Here is a 21,091-nt window from a genome sequence, read left to right on the forward strand (position 1 = left end):
GTCTGCCCGCCCCTCCCAGAAGCGGGGTGCCCAGCGGACAAAGCGCGGCGGCGGCGCGGGCGGAGCGGGCGCCCAGGCCGACCCCGCCGACCCCCGCGGAATAAGCGGGGCCAGGAGCCCCGGAAACCCGGCGCCTTAATGCAATAAACAGGAAATCGCGGGGATGATCTGGGTTCCGGGGGAAGTGGAATTATTTTTTACCAGCGAAGAGATCAACTTCCACATCCGGTGGTAACAGGGCCCTACACAGACCCGCACTGACCTGGAAAAGCTTCGGGAGCGGCGACGGGGGAGCAGCAGGAGGTGGTGCGGGACCCGAGGCGCCTCGTACCCGGCCGGGCTGACGCGGCCCCGCTACACACAAAGCGCTTCAGCTGCACAGGGCGCTATTTTCCGAAAATGCCGCGTCTGGTCGGCGCCCAAAATCCCCACCGAAAAGTCCCCCGTACTGCGCGCGGAGGGACACATGGTGTGCGAGTGAGTCAAAGCTCCCAGCATCCCTCCCAGACCCGGCCCTTGTCAAGCCCGCGCCTGAGCCTTTCCGCCACTGCCTTCAGCCGCAGATCGCTCTCCCACTCACTCCCCGACCTCGTTCTAGCGGGAGGAAAGGGGCGACAGGATCTGATTTTTCTTTTTAACGGTCGAGAGGGAAATATGCCATTTGTAAAGCTTGAGCCACACAAAGAAAGCGGCGGAATGATCCGCTCTCGGCGACCGCAAGTCCCGGCTCGCCCGGCGCCTGCGCGGCACAGGGGTGGGAGCTGCGGCCGGCCATGTGCGCGGTGGAGCAGCCCGGCTGGTGGCCTATCCTTCCCGCCTCTTTCTGCGGGGGCTGGCGGTTGGGAAACTAAAGTGCGTGTTCCTACTTTCGTATCTCTCTGACAAGACCGCTGAGGGACGGGGAATTCGTACTCCGAGGTTAAGCAGAGTCCTGGGAGACGGAAGAGCAGCCAGCAGGCTATAACTTAAAGTGGTCCTAGATTCAACTAGCCCGACTGGGACCGGAGTGGCGGCTGAGGTACAAGGGGAGGAACGAAGGATGGCCCTTCTCCTCTTCTCATAAACTGAGCAGGCAGGTTCATGAGGAAGACGTACTTATTTCTATAGTCTTTTTTTTTTTTTTTTTGAGACATACCGATGGTGTCGCAGGCGTCTAGTACTTAAAAGACCCTAAAGTAATTGCTTGCTGATCTTCCTTGGATTACTGTCACCTCAGAGGTAGAGGTTTGTTTTCCCTTGGCTGGAATGTCAAGATTTTTGTATTTTACTAAGAAAGTAGCAAAAGTGTGTTTGGAGGTGGTGATTTACAAAAGTCTTTGGAAGTTTACTTGCGACGATTTGCTAAGAAACCCAACACACTGGTATGTTTTACACAGATGAGCCTCGGAATGACTTTCCTACGTGGCTTTCCCAAGTTGCAACTTTCGGCTTCCTATGTTTAGGAGTTGGGACTGTCTGAGGCAGCGCGAAGAGTTTTTAATCCAGGAGATTTTATAAGGTTAAATAAATTCATCTTTCTCTTTAATTTTGTGGTTACTTCAGATAAGTAATTTTTTCTCTCCAGTTATCCTTTTGTGATATTGACCTTGTAAGTCTTTAACTTATTAAAACATTCTGCCTAAAATAGAAGCAAAGTAAATGGCATAGGTGCCATATTGTTGTCTTTTTACATAACATTTTCAAGATTTCAGCTGATAAAAACTTGGCAGTTTTTGGTATCCTATGCTTTAACATTGAGTTTGAGTAAACGTTGAACGAATGATTGTTACGGAATCCTTGCCCTCACTGATCTTCTGCCGTAGAGTGCAGACAAGTTAGATGTCCAGCTGGTGACTCAGGAACAAGAGCAACCCTTCAGTTCAGTCCCCGCTTTCCAGGCTCTAACCTCAGCCTTTCAGATTCAGAAGTCTGATTTTTGTCAGTGCTCCAGAGAGCAGTGCTACCAAAGTACGGTCCACAGGCCAGTGCCAGTCTGCACGCCTTCTGCTGTTGGTCCTAGACAAGGCATTTACAGAAAGGGAGTAAGAATTTGGAAACTTAAAAGTAACTGAAGACTAATGTTATATTTGTGGATCTGTATTGTTTTATATGTCTTCTTTGCTTAAATATCTTTTTCTAGTAATTAATATTTAATAGAGGTGCCAATGATCTTTCACCAGAGAGAATAATTTTTTTTTGATGATGAGAGGTTTTGGGTTTGGTTTTTTTCCCCCCAGATATGCAAACCATGTATCCTCTATGCCATTAAGATGATTTTTTTCTCTTATGATACTATTAAATAATGTCTTTTTTTTTTCTAGCTGTCAGTGAAATCTCAGCCAGTTCCATTCTTTTCATTTCACATCTTCACACTTCTGAATCACAGATTTAAGCACACTGACCTCATCCCATGTCACTTGGCCCTTTTCCACAGTTATGCTCCCCCGCTGTACTGTGTTTGTTGTTTCCAGACCTGTTTGATTCATTGAGTTTTCAGAATGACTTCAACTGTTAGACTTTTTTCTATAGGAACAGGGTGATGAGGAGCCTCTCCTTCTGCACCATCTGCCTCCTGAGCATGCTCCAGGCCATCACCATCAGCCTCTGCATCTCCGGTTGACCAGGTTTAAATATAAATTCACAAATTTCACTACCCATATTTTTTTCTTCTCATGGTTCCTCAGTTTGTTGTGCAACAAGTTACCTTATCTTCTATACTGCACCAAAGGTAATTTGTGAAGCCCTGCTCTAGAGGCACTGAGACAGAGTCACAAGGACAAAATTCCTAGGTTACCTAAAACAAATGTTTTTTATGTTTTTTTTTTTGTTTTTTTTGTTTTTTAACTTTATAGTCAGAACCATAGCAGCTAAGAAAGGAATGGACATCTTTTTGTTGTTGTTGTTGTTTGTTTATTTTTGAGAGAGAGAGACAGAGTGAACAGGGGTGGGAGGGGCAGAAAGAGAGGGTGACACAGAATCCGAAGCAGGCTCCAGGCTCTGTCAGCACAGAGCCCAATGTGTGGCTCGAACCCATGAACTATGAGATCATGAGCTGAGCTGAAGTCGAACACTTAACTCCCAGGTACCCCAGAATGGACATCTTTCTGCTCAGTTTCTCCCTCCATAGAAAATGTAAGGCTACAAAGAAATAACCTAATTTGTAATAGCTACCACATTTTATATGTTCTTGTTTGCCAGCCACTGTGCAAAGTCTGTTATATTTGTTGTCTTTGCCTCATTTAACCCTCAAAACAACATTAAAAAATCTTTTATTTTATTGTTTTTAACATTTTTATTATTGAGAGATGGAGCATGAGCATGGGAGGGCAGAGAGAGAGAGGGAGACACAGAATCTGAAGGAGACTCCAAACTCTGAGCTATCAGCACAGAGCTCAATGTGGAGCTCGAACTCACAAACCGTGAAATCATGACCTGAGCCGAAGTTGGATGCTTAACCAACTGAGCCACCCAGGGGCCCCCAAAAATAGGTATTATTAACCCTATTTTTCCAACAAGATAATAGAGACCAAAATAGGGTAAATAATTTGCCTAAAGTCACGAAGCTGATAAACGTTAGGCAGTATTCTAATACAGGTCTCATTCCAAAACCATTGCTTCTAGCAAATTCCCTAGCACAATGACTCTACTCTGTTTTAGAGATAGTACATGAACTTGACTACATTAGCTCCCAGAGGGGTTCATTAGTAAATTTGGGCCAGTAAGGGGAGTTGGTGGTATTCTAATGGCACTAGACAAGTGTGTTCTACAATAGAAATATGTCTGTTTTGCTCCTACTTAGTATTTATAGTTTTCCACAAATCAATAAAAAGAAGACAACCCTGGGACACCTGGATGGCTCTGACAGTTAAGCGTCCAATGCTTGATTTCAGCTCAGGTCAGAATCTCACGGTTCGTGGTATCGAGCCCTGCATCGGGCTTTACACTGACAGCATGGAACCTGCTTGAGAGTCTCTTTTGCCCTTTGCCCCTCTCCCCATCTCGAGGTCTCTCTCTCTCTCTCTCTCTCTCTCTCTCTCTCTCTCTCTCTCTCTCTCTCAAAATAAATAAATATTAAAAAAAAAAAAAGACAACCCAATAGAAAAATGGGTAAAAGACCTAAAGACCTAAACAATCACTTTACCAAAAAGGGTATCTAAATGGCCAATAAACATGTAAAGGCACCCAACTTTTATAGTCATGAGGGAAATGCAAATTAAAACCACAATAAGATACTTCTGCACATCCACAATAATGGCTACAACAGACACTCCAGTGAATGCGAAATGTGGCCAAGAATTGGAACTGAAACTATACATTGTTGGTGGGAATGTGTATTGATATAGCCACTTTGGAAAGTTCAAAATTCAAAAACCAGGCAAAACCAAATGATTTAGGGATATATGTTTAGGTAGTAAAAACTAGAAAGAAAGGAAATAGTTTGCTTTGGGTAGGGGAGTAATAGCTGGGAGGAGAGCACAACGGAGCTTCTGGGGTACTGGCAACACTTGGTTTCTTGACCTAAGTGCTAAATACATGGGTGTTCACTTTGTGATTCATTGTGCTCTAGGTTTGGGGGTTGCTGACTTTTCAATCTGTGTATTATTTATGTTTTTAAAAAATTTTGTTGGGAGGTGTGCCTGGGTGGATCAGTCGGTTAAGCGTCTGACTTCAGCCCAGGTCATGATCTAGTGGTTATTGAGTTCGAGTCCCTCATCAGGCTCTGCTAACCCTGCAGAGCCTAAAGCCTGCTTCAGATTGTGTCTCCCTCTCTCTGCCCCTCCCCTGCTCGCTCTGTTTCTCTCTCTTTTTCTCTCAAAAATAAGTATTTAGGGGCACCTGGGTGGCTCAGTTGGTTAAGCCTCTGACTTCAGCTCAGGTCATAGACCTGGCGTTTTGTGAGTTTGAGCCCCCTTTTGGGCTCTGTGCTGACAGCTTGGAGCCTGGAGCCTGCTTTGGATTCTGTGTCTCTCTCTGTTCCTCCCCCCACTTGCATTCTGTCTCCATCTCTCAAAAATAAATAAAAACATTAAAAATTTTAAAATATTTAAAAATCTTTTAAATTTTGTTGGAATAATAAGTAGGGAGAAGTTTTTTGTGGGCAATTCTGAGATACACATTACAAACTATCACTTCATTGACTGAGCCAGCCTTTTTATCTGTACATTATAAATGTGAAAGATAAGGTAGGCCTGAATTCTAGGAGTGGCAGTGGTTAAAAAAAAAAAGACAGATGCAAAAACTACTGCAGAACTTGAGGCAGTGAAAGACCATGGCAGTTGGAGTGAGGGGCCCCAAGTTCAAGTCTTAACTGATTTTTAGCCTGGATCTAACCACTCTAGGCATGTGACCTGGGCATATCTCCTAACTTAAGCTTTCATACTCTGAAAACAAATTCAGTGTTGCTGACAGAAAATTAGAAGTTATCATCAGGGTAATAATTGAAGCTATGGGAGTGAATGAGATCCTTGGGAGATGATCTAGAAAATAAGAGAAGCAGAAATCAACTTTAAACTGCGTACCATTCACTCTCCATGTGTTATCATTCATTCCTCTCAGATTCCAAGGTAGCCAATTTGTCCTCATTTGATAGACTATGGACTCACAGCAAAAATAGGCAGCATTGAAAACCAGTTTGACTCTGTTTATATGGTGCACTACACCATTACTGGAGAGCTAAGCGTCATAGGAAGCCCATGGGGAGAATTTGAGTCAAGGAAAGATAGGCCCTGAGGAAAGAATTTTGGATTTTTGTGATTTGTGAGCAAGTTGTTCCTGAAACATATGTAACAGCACCTGCACTTCTGTTTGTTGTGCTTCAATGAGCATGGATAATCCAGAGAATCATTTGTGTTCTAGACCTCAGGTAATAAGAAAAAATGTCTAGGGTACCATGTGGCTTAGATAGGCATCTGACTTCAGCTCAGGTCATGATCTCATGGTCATGAGTTTGAGCCCCACATCAGGTGAACACAAGCACTGCTTTAGATGAGCCCCACTTTTTCTCTCTCTTTTCCCTCTCTCTAAAAAAATAATAATAATGGATCTAAAAATTTGTATAATGGAAACAAAGTCAATTATTAAGACCTAGCTAAACTTTCCAGCCAAGTGCTTGAACGAGAAACAATAATAACTCACTATATGATGTGGTTTGCTGCTTCGTCCACATACTACCTAGAACCATGAGTAACACTTGTGGTATGGGTAATTCACATTGGGAAACATTGGAATGTTATTTAACATTCATTGTTTATTGTGCATTTTTGGCCACCTGAAATTCTTAGGGAAAAGATCAGGATGACTTTGTCAGCCAAGGTCACTAAAACTTGGAGTGAAAGATAATTAAGACTGGTGGTGAACGCATGTCTTTTGGAAATCAGCAGTATCTACTCAAAATTGAGTAATCTATAATCAGTGAGGAAGACTTTCCCCTACTAGATTTACTAAAACTTTATTTATTCTTAGGATAGCATTTTAACATAAAGAGAAGAGAAAAATGTTCTACCATAATACAATTACTGGTTTCTTCTTGCATGTTTTTAGATTTACAGAAGAATAATCTGCAGTTTTGGCAGACTACTGGAGATTTTAAATTGATTACAGAAGCATAGGTCTTCTGTCTTTGTCTACCCCATTTCTGAGTTGTAGAGAAGACCTCCAATAAGCAAGTGACGTCCTTTGGCAAAGTCACTGATCTTAGCATTCCCCAGAAGCACAGAGAACTTAGATTTTCAGGAATTGGCTAGGAGCAGCCACCTCACTCATCCTTAATATTTTAAATATTTTGCATTTGGGCAACCTTATTTTCTCACTATATTTTAAGGGACTGGGCATTTAATAATTGTTCAAATGATTTTTAAAATTATTTGAATTCATCCACCGGTGCAGAATACTTTTTAAACATCTTCACTGTCTTCCATTCATACAGTTCCCACCCTTGGAGTAACCTCTACTCTTACTTTTTGGTGTATTTTTCCAGAATTTTTTCATTCCTATACATGTAAGAAAGAATATTATTTTTCCCAATTTTTATGTAAAGGGGAGGATGCCATATATATTTTTCTACACTTTGCACTTAAGACGTCTGATTTTTTTCATATGAACGCATAAGATACCTCATATTTTTCTACCCCTGCAGATTATTTAACCAATCATCATCCAATTGAAAGACATTGAGTTTCTAAATTGTTATATACTAATTAATGCTTGGACAAATATTTTTGTACACATACCTTCTTGTGTATTGAAGTATGTGTCTCATCTCCTTTCTCAGAGGAATTGCTCTGCAAAACGACATGTATGTATTTTTAATTTTGATAGGTTCAGCCATATTGTCCTCCATGTACCGAATGTTTCTCCACAGCATTGTCAATAGATTAGAGTGTTAGCAAAGTTTTGGATTTTTCCCTGCCAACTTTTGAAGGGCAGATTATTTCATGTCCTACCTAATATTTTCAGGACCAACAACAAAATCATTTGGTTAAATTGGGAGAATTAGGGTTTGATTTTCCGAATTTCTTTAGGATGCAGAAATCCGTTGCTGCAGCTCCTGCAGCTACACCCACAGCTAGTGAAAACATGGTTGCTTATGCAGTCATAGCAGCCAGAAAACCTGGAGAAGGGCCAAGGATGACTACAAACAGCCCCATCCACACTTTTTTTTTTTTTTTTGGCAAATTTGCAAGCATAGCAGGATTTAAAAAGATCCTTCAGCCTTTGTTTGAATTACAGAGAACCTAACAAGAAAGGAAAAATTGTTCATTTCATGAAGAAATTTTTCTGATAAGAGCTAAAAGGAAGTTTTACTTAATTTTGCCTTGGTCCTGAGGTGGCACATGGAGAAAGTAGGGATATTAGGCTCTGGGTTCTACCTGCACTGGGGATTATCTTAGGGCAGAAAGAAAGATATCCAGAAATGATGATCTCAGTTTCTTAGAGCCAGAATTTCTTAGGGAGAGAAAAGGAGTTAGATGTGGCATGCTAACTTACTAACTTTTAAATTTGGCAGTCATTTTATAAATGTGTAGATGTATTAGGGACTGAATATGTCCCCCCAAAATCCATGACTTCTAACCCCTAATGTGATGGTGTTTAGAGATTATGCCTTTGGGAGGTAACTGGAGTTCAATTAGATCCTGAGAATGGAGTTCTCATGATGGGATTAGTAGCAGCTTTATAAGAAGAGGAACAGAGAGTGAGAGAGAGCTCTCAGCTTGGGCAAGAGGAAAGGCCATGTGAGGACGTAGTGATGAAGCCATCTGCAAGCCAGGAAGAGAGCTCTCACCAAATTAGCCAGCACCTTGGACTTGGACTTCCCAGCCTCTAGAACTGTGAGGAACAAATTTCTGCTGTTTAAACCACCTCTGTCTATGGTAGTTTGTTAATGGCAGCTCCACTTGAGTAAGACCATGTATCTCTGGTTTCCCATAGGTTCATGAAGGTCCATTAAAACAAATTATCATAACTATTAATAGTGTCCTGTCTTTCTTCAAATTAACTACAACTAACATATTGTTTGTGTAGTTTCCTGCACAATTTGGAAACGACATCTTCAGGCATGGCAAGTAACTATTGAGAAGTCCTTCAATTTAATATCCCTAAATTTTAATTTGCATCTTAAGGGTGGCTTTGGAGTCTTTCTGTATCTTGAATTGAAATAAGAGGTATAGGTGTGCCTGGGTGATTGGTTAAGCCTCCAACTCTTGATCTCAGCTCAGGTCATGATCTCAGTAGTGAGATCATACCCCACGTCAGTCTCTGTGCTGAACATGGAGCCTGCTTAGGATTCTCTCTCTGACTTTCCCCTGCTCACACTCTCTCTTTCTCTCAAATAAATAAATAATTTTTAAAAAAATAAGCCACCTGGGTTGCTCAATTGGTTAGGTCTCCAACTTCGCCTCAGGTCACGAGCTTATGTTTGTGGGTTCGAGCCCCGCGTCGGGCTCTGTGCTGATAAGCTCGGAGCCTGGAGCCTGCTTCCCATTCTGTGTCTCCCTCTCTCTGCTCCTCCCCGTCTCATTCTCTGTCTCTCTCTCTGTCTCTCTCTCTCTCTCTCTCTCTCTCTCTCTATCAAAAATAAAATATTTTAAAAATAAGTATAAAATCCAGATGTAAATTCATTCAGTAAACAGGCTATCTGTGTTGGACACCTGTTATTGGATATTTGATGGTACCAAGGAATCATTACTTTTGTTGAGTTATGTTGTTGTGATTGGTGTTCATAAGTTTTTTAAACAATCTTTTAGAAAAAATTTTTAATGTTTGTTTATTTTTGAGAGGGGCAGGGGAATCTGAAGCAGGCTCTGTGCTGACAGCAGAGAGCTTTATGCGGGGCTCGAACTCCTGAAGTGTAAGGTCATGTCATGAACCAAAAGTAGGACGCTTAACTGACTGAGTCACCCAGGTGCTCCTAAACAAGAATCTTTTACAGAGATGTCAAAATTCAAGAAGAAATTATATTTTATCTAGGATTTGTTTAAAAATAATCTGGAGTTGCAACAGGGTATAAATTGTTGGCAATATCAAGGAAACAAGTAGTCAGGATGATAATTTTGTATTTTTTTCTATATGCCATACAAAAGATTAAAATATTTAAATTTTTTTAATGTTTTTTATTTATTTTTGAGAGACAGAGAGACAGCACGAGCAGGGGAGGGTCAGAGAGAGAGGGAGACAGAATCCAAAGCAGGCTCGAAGCTCTGAGCTAGCTGTCAGCACAGAGCCCGACACGGGGCTCAAACCCACGAACCATGAGATCATGACCCGAGCTGAAGCCGGACGGACAACTGACTGAGCCATCCAGGCGCCCCAAAGATTAAAATATTTTTTTGATTGTGTATAGTGACCACTGTTATGCTTTCATTTTCTTACCTTCCTTTATTCTGGGTGATTCTGATAACTGCTGAAATTAGCATACAAAGAATCTTCAACTTAAATGTTTTAGCAACTATTAAATGCATTCAAGTAGATTTTTTTATTTAATCTCTGCAAAATTAGGTGCTATCCCCATTTTACAAAGGAGAAGATACAGACTCTAGGTGATACACAGATAGAAAATAGAATTCAGATTTCCCCCCACCCCCAGTTGGTCTGCCTCCCAATTCACGTTTTGTTTCTGTTATGCCATACTGTTTTTCAGACATGACTGACTACCCTTTCTTCCATGCTGCTTTCCTTTTAGGAGTGAAAGCCTGGCACCACAGGTGAACAAATTCACATGTAAAAATGTGAAAGATTTTGGGAGTCTTTGTTCTCTCCTGTTAAGGCAGTCCCAAGGCAAGAGTTAAAAGTGTACTATACCTTAAGGAAACCATGTAAAACTGAATTGATAAAATTCTAGACCTAACTCACCAAGCTTTGGTTCTCCAAGTATTCCTTTAACCATTGTTACATGTTGGTTATTGTTCAGGATACGGAACTGATACTCTCATCTCACTTTGAGAACATAAATTAAGAGCTCAACCTTGATGGCTTTATGCTAATCTTCAGGCCATTACACTAAAATAACACAGAAAGGTACTGTATGATTTCACATATATCAAACCTAAAAAAATTCAGGGGCAGCTGGCTGGCAGAGTCTATAAAGCATGGGATTCTTGATCTTAGGGTCATGAGTTTGAGGCACATGTTGGGTGTGGAGACTACTTAAAAAATTAAATCAGTTTCATAGAAACATTGATAGTTGCCAGGGTGGGAAATTGGGGGAAGGTTGTCAAAAGGCACAAACTTCTGGTTGTAAGATGAACAAGTTTTGGAGATCTAATGTACAGCATAGTAACTATAATTAACTGTTGTATAGTTAAAACTTACTAAAAGAGTAGATCTTAAAAGTTCTCACCACAAAAAAAGGAAATATATGTGATTATTAAGTGTCCTTATTGTAGTAATCATTTTTCAGTATATATATCAAATCATCATATTGTACACCTGAATCTTATATGTCAGTTATATCTCAGAAAAGTGGAGGGGTGGGGTAGGGCTCAATCTTGACACAATTAACCCTATCCTTCCTCCTGCATCCAATCCACTCTGTCAACTACATCCCCTCAATTAAAAGCCATACCAGTGCAGCTCAGGAAATGGAATAAGTGCAAAGTAGAAACATTGCCCAGCTAACACTGAACAGCCAGTCCTTTCTCCTTTCTCTATCCAAAAACATGCCAAGTTTGCAATATAAAGGGGCTTGGGACAACTTACTCACAAGCTGATCATAACACTGGAGCTTTAAAAATGCTTATGGAGGGGCGCCTGGGTGACTCAGTTAAGCGTCTGACTTCAGCTCAGGTCATGACCTCACGATTCATGAGTTCAAGCCCTGGGTCAGGCTCTGAGCTGTCAGCACAGCTAGAGCCTACTTTGGATTCTGTGTCTCCCTTCTCTCTCTGACCCTCCCTTGTTCACAGTCTGTCTCTTTCTCTGTCTTAAAAATGAATAAACTTAAAAAAAAATGCTTATGTATAGTGTGGCAGAGCTTCACAAAAGCTCCACCCTGAAGTGTGTGGAGGAGATCAGATTTTATAAGTACTGTTGATTAAAGTGAGACTTGAATCCAAGAGAACGGTCTATTCATTGAGGCCTTATGTGTGATTGGGTATTTTTATTCCCCCTCACCCATCTATCCCCCCAAATAAAAGCACCATACTTAGGTAAATCAAGACTCAACTATGGTTAAAATAGTTCCTCGCTGACTAGACCACAGAGTGGGTCGGTCATATGGGATAGACTTGCAGTTCCTTGGTACACTTGCCCTGTCCCTGGATACCTGCATCTCCAGGCCAAGGAAAGATAAAATGAGTTAATAACAGCATAAACTCCACACTTTTATCTGGAGATGTCCTTTGGTAAAGCAAAATCTGAATTATTAGTGAAGCTATATCACATATGATTATTTTTTTAAAAGTTTAATAATTGATCCAAAGATATTACAAAAAAAAAGCCAACAACTAGGAAATGAGAAATTTAGGGCTTCAAGTTTAAGCCAGAGAACGCCTACAGAGTACTTAAGAGCATAAACTTAAAAATGCTTCTGCCCAACCCTTTGAGAAGGCTTTCAGTAAGATGGAAAGCCCAAAGTTGCTTTTTCCTCTTTGCTAACCCAACTCTCCCTGGCAGTAGGCAACAATAAGTGGGGTAATATATTATTTTAGTAAAATGGTGAAACCTGAAGTTGTGGGTTAAATTTAGATTTTTGTGCTAAAAACTGGTCTGTCCTTTTGCCAACTGCACGCACTTTGCTTGCATACAGGACCTAGAAGAAGGAACTTGAGTATACCACTTCCCTTTAAGCTCTTGAGATGAAATTGTTTGGCTTTTCTCCAATAGTACAGGCTGAAAATGTTCTTCATTTTTCTTTAGTTTTCTTTTCATAATCATAAACCCAGTGCTGCAATTCACTAGACTTGGAGGGGAATAAGAAAAATATGCAACCCTAAGAACTGCAGTGTGAGCACGAAGATTATAGGATATAGTGAGCAGGTGAGGATGGTGAGGTGTTTTCTTGAGCTCAAAAGGAATGAACTGGAGATCAAGGCAAAACACAAGTCAAATTTATTGGAATTGTGGACAGCAATAGTGAATTTCTTGGTGGTCCTGCCATTTCTGGACCCAAGCACTTCGTGGCATCCCCAATATTCATTTCCTCTCCCACCTAGCCAAAGATCACATTTGCCACTCAGTCTCGGCAGCATACATGAAAATCTGGGCACCGTTTGTGTTGGGTCAAGCATTTGCCATGGATAAGATACCAGAACCTGTATGCTTCATGATGAAACTGATCAAATTTCTCCCAGGTGAACTTGCCACCAGGGCCACTGTGGTGTATGAAGTCACCACCCTGGCACATAAACTCCAGAATAGTTCTGTGAAATCAGGAAACTTTCAAACCAAATCCTTTGTCTTCAGTGTTCAGAGCATGAAAATTTTATGCTGTCTTTGAAACTTTGTCTGCAAACAGCTCAGTGAAGACCTGGCCCAAGGGCTCAGCCTAGACAGCAATGTCAGAGAACACAGTGGAGTTAACTGTCTGGGCTGCATTGGCATCTGCAAAGCCATACTTTAATTCTTCAGTCGAACTTGCTTGTCCTCCCTGGAAAGAAATCTCCTTTGTATTTGTGCATTTATCTCCACAGCAAAGGACTTCACCATAAGTAAGATTTTGTCATTTTTCTTTCAGATTACTGAGTCTTGCCACCCTCTGAATTCACTTTTACTTTCCACTCCCAGACTATTCTGTCTCGCTATTACTGCTGCAATTGTCCTCAAATACTAGTTTCATCTTGATACTCTGAGCATTACCCTACAGAGTCTCTGGGTGGACCTCTAGGCTCATCCTTGATCTGATCCCATCCAGCCCTAGGTTTGGGCAGCTCTGCAGTCAAGTATGATAGAATGGGAAAAATACCTTGCATTGTTCCTGACACATAGCAGGCACTGTTAGCTTTTTTCCCCTCCTCTTACCAAGTTAGTCTCTACTGCCCCCAAAACTACCCCCATCGTATCTGCCTCATGGATTATTCTCCCTCCAAAAAAAAATGTATTCACTCTAATTTTCTGCCTCTCCAAGTCTAGCAAACATGAACAAATTCAAATTCTACCTTCAATCCTCTAGGTCACAGGAGTAGTAACAAATAGAAACCATACTTGGTTCTTGGCTAAGAAATCCAACATCATAAAAATATTCTTTCTATATTTAACATGTCTAAATACTAATAAGGCTTTTTGAGGAGCAAAGGAAATGAGAGAAGGAAAGCCAGCCAAGCTGATTATAAAGCTCATATGGGAAAAATATACATGCAAAAATAGCCGGAAACCCTGGCAAAGAAGAGTGGTAAGAAGACTGACATCTGCTAGATATTAGAAGGTAAAGCCTCAATGAAGACACTAATCTGCCCTCATCACCTAAACACCTCTCAGAGGACCCTCCTCCAAATGCCTAAAATTTGGGGATTAGGTTTCATCGTGAATTCCAGAGAAATATATTCAGTGTATAGTCCATCTACAGGGAAAAAAAAAAAGTCTACAAGCACTGATAAGGAAACATCTCCAGCTCAATATAAACTTAATATGTCATTAAGTTTAAAAAGGAAAGTGCTGAAAGTGTGTATATCATGCTACCTTTTAATAGAGGGAGAATATATCAATATGTGTTTGTTTATATTTGTATTCTGAAAACCCTCAAAGGATCCCTGAGATTATAATAAAAGTGGTTACCCATATAGATTAGCCCATTGAACAGGGATGGGAGCAGAACTTTTCAGTGTACCGATTGATAATTGTTTTTTTTAACCACATGAATTAAATGTATTTCCTTTAAAAAGGAGGGGTAATCCCCATCTATAAATAAAAACAAAAATTAACAGTTGGAAAAGCCTTCAGAGATCACAGAAAACTTTCCTCATTGTAAAAGTGAGGGAATGTTCTATCTATATAAGGTCACATAGTATGAGAGAACTAGAGTACAGGTCTCTTAATGAACACTTTCTCTCTCTCTCTCTCTCTCTCTCTCTCTCTCTCTCTCTCTCTCTCTCTTTCTCTCTCTCTGTTTCTTTCTCTTCAATCTCTTGATAGGTGCTGTCTGCTCTAGCCCTTGCTAATCTCTCTTTTTCCTAACTCACAGACATCTTAACTTATTTGATTATTTCATGTCTTAATTCTTCTCATAAATGTTTACATCTTCAAAGTATATCTGTATTTTTGATAGCACTTCACACAATGGCTCATAACTGCTGTGTTCATTTGTTCAATAATGTATTGAATGCTCACTAAATGCCAGTCCCATTGCTAGGTTTCATGAATGCATAGCTGTCTACTGGAATACTGGAAGTGGAAGTAGAAGTTTTAATCCTTGTTCTTAGCATCGAACATAAAGGCAATAAGGCCCCTAATTCATTCACCTAAAGCCATATTTAAATTTACTTTGTTAAGTAATTTTCTTCAGGTAGGCCCTACACAGGGGGCGCCATATATCCATCCCACTGCTCATACACAAGTGCTAGGTGCAACAGACGACTGACTGATCATCAAGCCTAGTTTTAGGTAAACTGAGAGAAACTTTGGCCTGCCAGCTCTTAATAGCCCATAGATTACCCTTCTGGGCCACTTCTGGGGATGGAATCACTATGGGTTTTCAGAAACCTTCCAGAAAAGATGCTCCCCGGCACCCTGTCTCATATTTTTATCAACAGACTACCCCATGCCAGTGTCTCCAAGGCAGGAACCATTTGTTCCTTTGTATCCCTAGCACTTGTTACAGTACCTGGCACACGTAATGCAATTGAATTGAACCAAACATGTCTAGGGCCACGCACATGCTATACTTAAGATCCAAATGTGTCCCCTCCAATGTGTTTCCCACTAGAGTGAGTTTCCCCTGACTTCCAATCCTCTAATGTTTCTGATTCCCAGGTGTAAATCCTGTAGCCTCCATTTTCTTTTCCCACAATCATAACTACCATCTGGCCTCTATCCCTTCTGGGAATATTTCTGTTCCCTAATCTTAAGCCTACTGGGAAGCAGGTATTTCCCTGGTTCTCCAGATAACTTGACAAGTTTATTTGTGTTCCTCAGGATTTCCTCAATACAGGGTTTGATACAAGCCTGACCTTTGGTTCAGACAGACTGTACTCCCCCTTGGTTCAAGGGTGTCTCCAGTTTTTCTCCAGAAATCTGAATATATGGCATGAGGAGGAGGAAAAGATCTTACACTTGAGTGTCTCATATGTGTGCTTTCAAATCCTAATTCTATTACCACCTCCATGATACTGAATTAATTTGCTAAAGCACTTTCAATCTTGTTTTCCTTATTTATAAATTTAGAATAATAGTGCCCATCTCATAATGTCATTATGGTTATTTGGAGATAAGTATGTGAAAATCCCTGGCATATAATTACTGTTCTAGACACATCCCCCTTCTTTTCCATGAAGTGGTTTACAAATTAATGAAAAAACAAATGAATGGTTCTCCCAAGCAGCAATATTTACTTTTTTATAGAAACCTGTACTACCTGTTGCTGAAGACAGGGGTAAATTCAGTCTCTTAGTAGCCTGCCTTGGCTTGTCTCTGACATTGTGCTCTTCAGGTGTGTCATAGTTTGTCCTGATCAAAAACCAAGTCTAGCTGTGCCAGTGATTCCTCTTACTAGGTTCCATGAGGCCCTTGATATTAGAAGACAGAATCTCTGACCTTTCGGTGATAACCATCTATCAAAGAATATAAGCTATCTATATAGATAATAGTTACACATGGTAGAAAGTAATGATATGACATAAGAGATGTATATTTTAAAAATGCTATGTCAGTTAAATAAGCAAACATTACAGCTACAGATCAAAAATGGTTTCAGGGGTCTGTGCTGGTAGCACAGAGCCTGCTTGCAATTCTCTCTCTCTGCCTCTCTCTCTCTCTCTGCCCCTCCCCTGCACATGCCCTCTCTCTCTCTCTCTCTCTCTCTCTCTCTCAATCAAAATAAGTAAATAAACTTTTAAAAAAATGGTTTCACTCATTCAGTCAATAGAGATATATCATAGATGTCTCTGTGCAAGGTATTGGGTAGGCACTGAGGATGCAGCGATTAAGATTATATTTACTTTTGAGAAGCTCAGTAGTTTAATGGGAAAATCATTGCAGTACTATGTGGTAGGGAATTTTGTTTTGATAATGGTATGTTCAATATGCTTTGGAAACAGAGATAAAGAGTGATTAACTCAGGGGTGTCTGGGTGGCTCAGTCAGTTAAGCATCTCACTTTGGCTCAGGTCATGACCTCACAGTTTGTGAGTTCGAGCCCAACATCAGGCTCTGTGCTGACAGCTCAGAGCCTGGAGCTGCTTCAGATTCTGTGTCTCCCTCTCTCTCTGTCCCTTTTCTACTCATGCTTTGCCTCTATTTCTCAAAAATAAATAATAAAACATTTAAAAAAGTTATTAACTCAGTTATACAGATAGTATAAGGGAAAAATTATGATTGAAGCTGTGTCTTGAAGTATAAAGAAGAGCTTACCATATAGAGAAGATGGGAAAGGATATTCATTAAGCAGTTGGCTTTTTTACCTTGAAAAAGGGAAGAATTTTGACATTCAGAAGTGAGGGAAATCTAGAACTACAACAACAAAGGTAACAAAACAGATGACATGAAGTGAAACAGTTCTTACTGTAGTGTGGGTGAAGAAGAATTAATGAATTTGATCCAGTTTGTGGTGGGATTTAATAAAATGGGAAAAACTTAAAGATCTTCAAACCAGGACATGATATGGTTGGAAGCTTAAGGTTAATCCCAGTTTTGTACAAGATAGGTTGGATAAGGGCACGTTAGAAACAAAGAGGGCAGTCAGACCATTAAAATAGCTAGGTATGAGGGCAGGAGACCACGCAGAGGCTGGCAAGAGGAATGGAAGGGAAAGGTAAAATGGGAGAAATGTTGCAGACATGGCTGTAAGTTCTTGGCAACCTGGGTGTCTGAGAGGATGGTGTACTATTAACAGAAATAAGAAACATATAAGATAAGGCTTGGGGAGAAGTGAAAAAATCAGCTTGGACACACTAATTTTGAGAATCTTCAAGAGAGTAGTTTCCACCGATTGGTTGAAACAATAGACAAAGTGGTACAAGTTGTTAAGGAGAAATGGGAAGTGAGAAAATAGGGGCAGCAAATGTGACTACTTTTTTGTGAAGCTTGGCAATGAAGGAGAAGCCTCAATGAGGAGAGGGTTGCCGGTTTCCAGTGTATGATGAACTGAGGAGACTGAGTTTGTAGAGGAAAAGAGAAAACAAAAAGCAGACCAGAAACTGAAGGAGAGAGAGGAGGGGATAAGTGAGGGAGCAAGGTCATAATATGAGAGGTATTAGTGAAGGGAAAGATATGAATACGTCCATGACAAGAATTTCCAGACATAAGAGATAATGAATCTCAGATTCTACTTCAGAAGATCTCAGGGTTTTATTCCCATGTGGAAATATCTCACCCTGTTTTATTTTTTTTCCAGTCCCTTTGCAATTAAACTAATTTCTGACTAGCTTGCAGCATGGCCTAGTTAGTAAGAGACACTTCACTGAAGTAGAGTGGGAGTTGTGTAATTGCTTTCCCGAGGATTCCTGCTGCGGAGAGCTGCTTGTTCAACTACTTTAGATTTGATATCACAGTACTCTGTGACTGGTTCTTCAAAAATAGTTCTTCAGTTTGGAAGGATGTTGATTTTCACAACTTTCCCAACTCAGGCATTTAAAAAGTCAGGGGTTGGGGCACCTGAGTGGCTCAGTTAGTTAAGCATCTAACTCTTAATATCAGCTCAGGTCACGATCTCATGGTTTATGGGACTGAGCCCCACATTGGGCTCTGCACTGTGAGCACAGAGCCTGCTTGGGATTCTTTCTCTCCCTCTCTTTCTCCCTTTGCCCCTCCCCCACTCACACATGCACTCTCTCTCAAAATTAAATAAACATTAAAAAGAATATATAAATAAATGTCAGGAGTCGAATAATAAAGCCTCTAAAAGAAAATATATGAGAATAACTTCTTGACCAAAGATTTCTTAAATAGGACATAAAAAATACTAGCCATTAAAAAAAGACTGCCTCTTTAACAAATGGTGCTGGGGGAACTGGACAGCAACATGCAGAAGAATGGAACTAGACCACTTTCTTACACTGCACACAAAAATAAACTCCAAATGGATGAAAGACCTAAATGTGAGACAGGAAACCATCAAAACCCTAGAGAAGAAAGCAGGCAACACCTCTTTGACCTCAGCCACAGCAATTTCTTACTCAACACATCTCCAAAGGCAAGGGAATCAAAAGCAAATATGAACTATTGGGACCTCATCAAGTAAAAAAAAAAAAAAAACTGCACAGCAAAGGAAAGAATCAACAAAACTAAAAGGCAACTGACAGAATGGGAAAAGATATTTGCAAATGATATCTCAGATAAAGAGCTAGTATCCAAAATCTATAAGGAACTCACCAAGCTCCACACCTAAAAAACAAATAATTCTATGAAGGAATGGGTAGAAGACATCAATAGCCACTTTTCCAAAGAGGACATCCAGATGGCCAACAGACACATGAAATGCTGCTCAACATCATTCATCATCAGGGAAATACAAATCAAAACCACGCTGAGATACCACCTCATGCTTGTCAAAGTGGCTAAAATGAAAAAATCAGGAGACGATAGGCATTAGTGAGGATGTGGAGAAACAGGAACTCTCTTGCACTGTTGGTAGAAATGCAAACTGGTGCAGCCGCTCTGGAGAACAGTGTGGGGGTTCCTCAGAAAATTAAGAAATAGAACTACCCTATGATGCAGCAGTAGCACTGCTAGGAATTTACCCTAGGGATACAGGAGTGCTAATGCATAGGGGCATCATACCCCATTAAACATACCCCAATGTTTATAGCAGCACTTTCAATAATCGCCAAATTATGGAAAGAGCCTAAATGTCCATCAAGGGACGAATGGATAAGGAAGATGTGGTTTATATATACAATGGAATAACACTTGACAATTAGAAAGAATGAAAATCTTGCCATTTGCAGCAACATGGATGGAACTAGAGGGTATTATGCTAAGTGAAATAAGTCAGTTAGAGAAAGACAGATACCATATGTTTTCACTCATATGTGGATCTTGAGAAACTTAACAGAAGACCATGGGGGAGAGAAAGGAGAAAAAAAGTTACAGACAGAGAGAGAAGGAGGCAAGCCATAAGAGACTCTTAAATACAGAGAACAAACAGAGGGTTGATGGGTGATGGGGGAGAGGGGAAAGTGGGTGATGGGCATTGAGGAGGAAACTTGTCGGGATGAGCACTGAGTGTTGTATGGAAGCCAATTTGACAATAAATTATATTTTTAAAATACTAACCATAAAGAGGGGTGGGGAATGTGATAGATTGGGACTATTAAACAATTATACATTTTACATCAAAAGACATCAATAAGACCAAAAAAAAAAAAAAACAGCTAAGGCAGAGAGAAAGAAGACGCTCTCAATAAGCAAATTAAAAACTCATAGCCAGATTACATAAAGAATTTCTACAATAAGTAAAAGGTAGCTCCATCATAAAATGGGCAAAGAACTTAAATAGGCATTTCATAAAAAAGACTATGCTATCTAAAGGACCAATGAACATCTTAAAAAGTACTCAACTTCTTTAGTCGTCAAAGAAATGTATATTAAAACCACAAGATATTTTAGCCATCAAAATTACTAAAATGGAAAGAACAGAAAATATCAGGTGTTGGCAAGTATTTGGAGCAAATAAACTCTCATACATGGCTGGTGAAATTATAAACTGCTACAACCGCCTTGGAAAATTGGTTGTGCCTACTAAAGGGGAACAAATGCACACTCTGTTACCCAAAAATTCAATCATAGGTATATACCGAGAAGAAACTATTGGATTCTATCCATATGTCCTACAGTACAATAAACAAATATTTGTAGATTGTTATATTACTCTACAATGAGAATTAATGAACCACAACCACATACAACAATATGGATGAATTACATAACATGATGAGCAAAAGAAGCTGGTAACAAAAGAATTCTTACTGTAGAATCCATTTGTATAGAGTTCAAAAATAAGTGAAGATAATCTATTCTGTTTAGAAAAGAGGATAGTGGTTTTCTGGGTATATGTATGAGGAGGGAGCAATGTAGTAACTGGACAGGGTAGCAAGAGAGTTATTGGTGGTATAAGAAACATGAATGCAGATGCATTCAGTTTGTGAAAACTCATTGAGATTTACATTCATGCACTTTTCTGTATTCATGTTGTACTGCAAGATCTTATTTTTAAGTCAGAGGTCTAAAGTTTATCAACCTTATTTTTATAATAGGTTTAAATCAAGACAAGACCAAGACTGTAAGTTACCAGCTTCTCTCTGACTTATCTATTAAAACTGTCCATGCTTCTCATTAGTTTCTACCTTCCAAATTGTTCATTGCCCAGTTCTTCACATTTTGGAACTCTTTAATGATTTCCAAACAAGAGAATATTATCCTAGATTCTGTACTTTGTAGTCTTTGCTTCTGTGTTATGGAGCACAGGATATCTTTCTTAAAATCCACAACACAGATGAAATTGCTCAAATAACTAGACAGATAAAAACATC

At 40.1% G+C, this 21,091-nt stretch overlaps 2 protein-coding genes across 7 annotated transcripts in view; one reads left to right on the top strand and one right to left on the bottom strand.

Annotated features, from left to right (window-relative positions):
* Positions 1-459, bottom strand: part of GABPB1 (GA binding protein transcription factor subunit beta 1) — a 71,069-nt gene extending 70,610 nt beyond the window's left edge. For 3 of the 6 annotated variants that reach the window (XM_029950540.1, XM_029950538.1, XM_029950541.1), the window contains exon 1: positions 263-459. The gene's annotated coding sequence lies outside the window, so the exon portion shown is untranslated. The remainder of the gene's footprint in view (positions 1-262) is intronic. The other 3 variants (XM_029950535.1, XM_029950536.1, XM_029950539.1) reach the window with 2 other exon arrangements.
* LOC115302309 lies at positions 400-2,734 on the top strand. Its single transcript, XM_029952243.1, has 2 exons — positions 400-852; positions 2,509-2,734. Exons 1-2 carry the CDS (start codon positions 400-402, stop codon positions 2,716-2,718), a joined length of 663 nt encoding a protein of 220 aa, XP_029808103.1. The 3' UTR covers positions 2,719-2,734.
* The last annotated feature ends 18,357 nt before the right edge of the window (positions 2,735-21,091 follow it).

The sequence above is a fragment of the Suricata suricatta genome, chromosome 9 (genome assembly GCF_006229205.1).
Source record: "Suricata suricatta isolate VVHF042 chromosome 9, meerkat_22Aug2017_6uvM2_HiC, whole genome shotgun sequence".
Classification (NCBI taxonomy): domain Eukaryota; kingdom Metazoa; phylum Chordata; class Mammalia; order Carnivora; family Herpestidae; genus Suricata; species Suricata suricatta.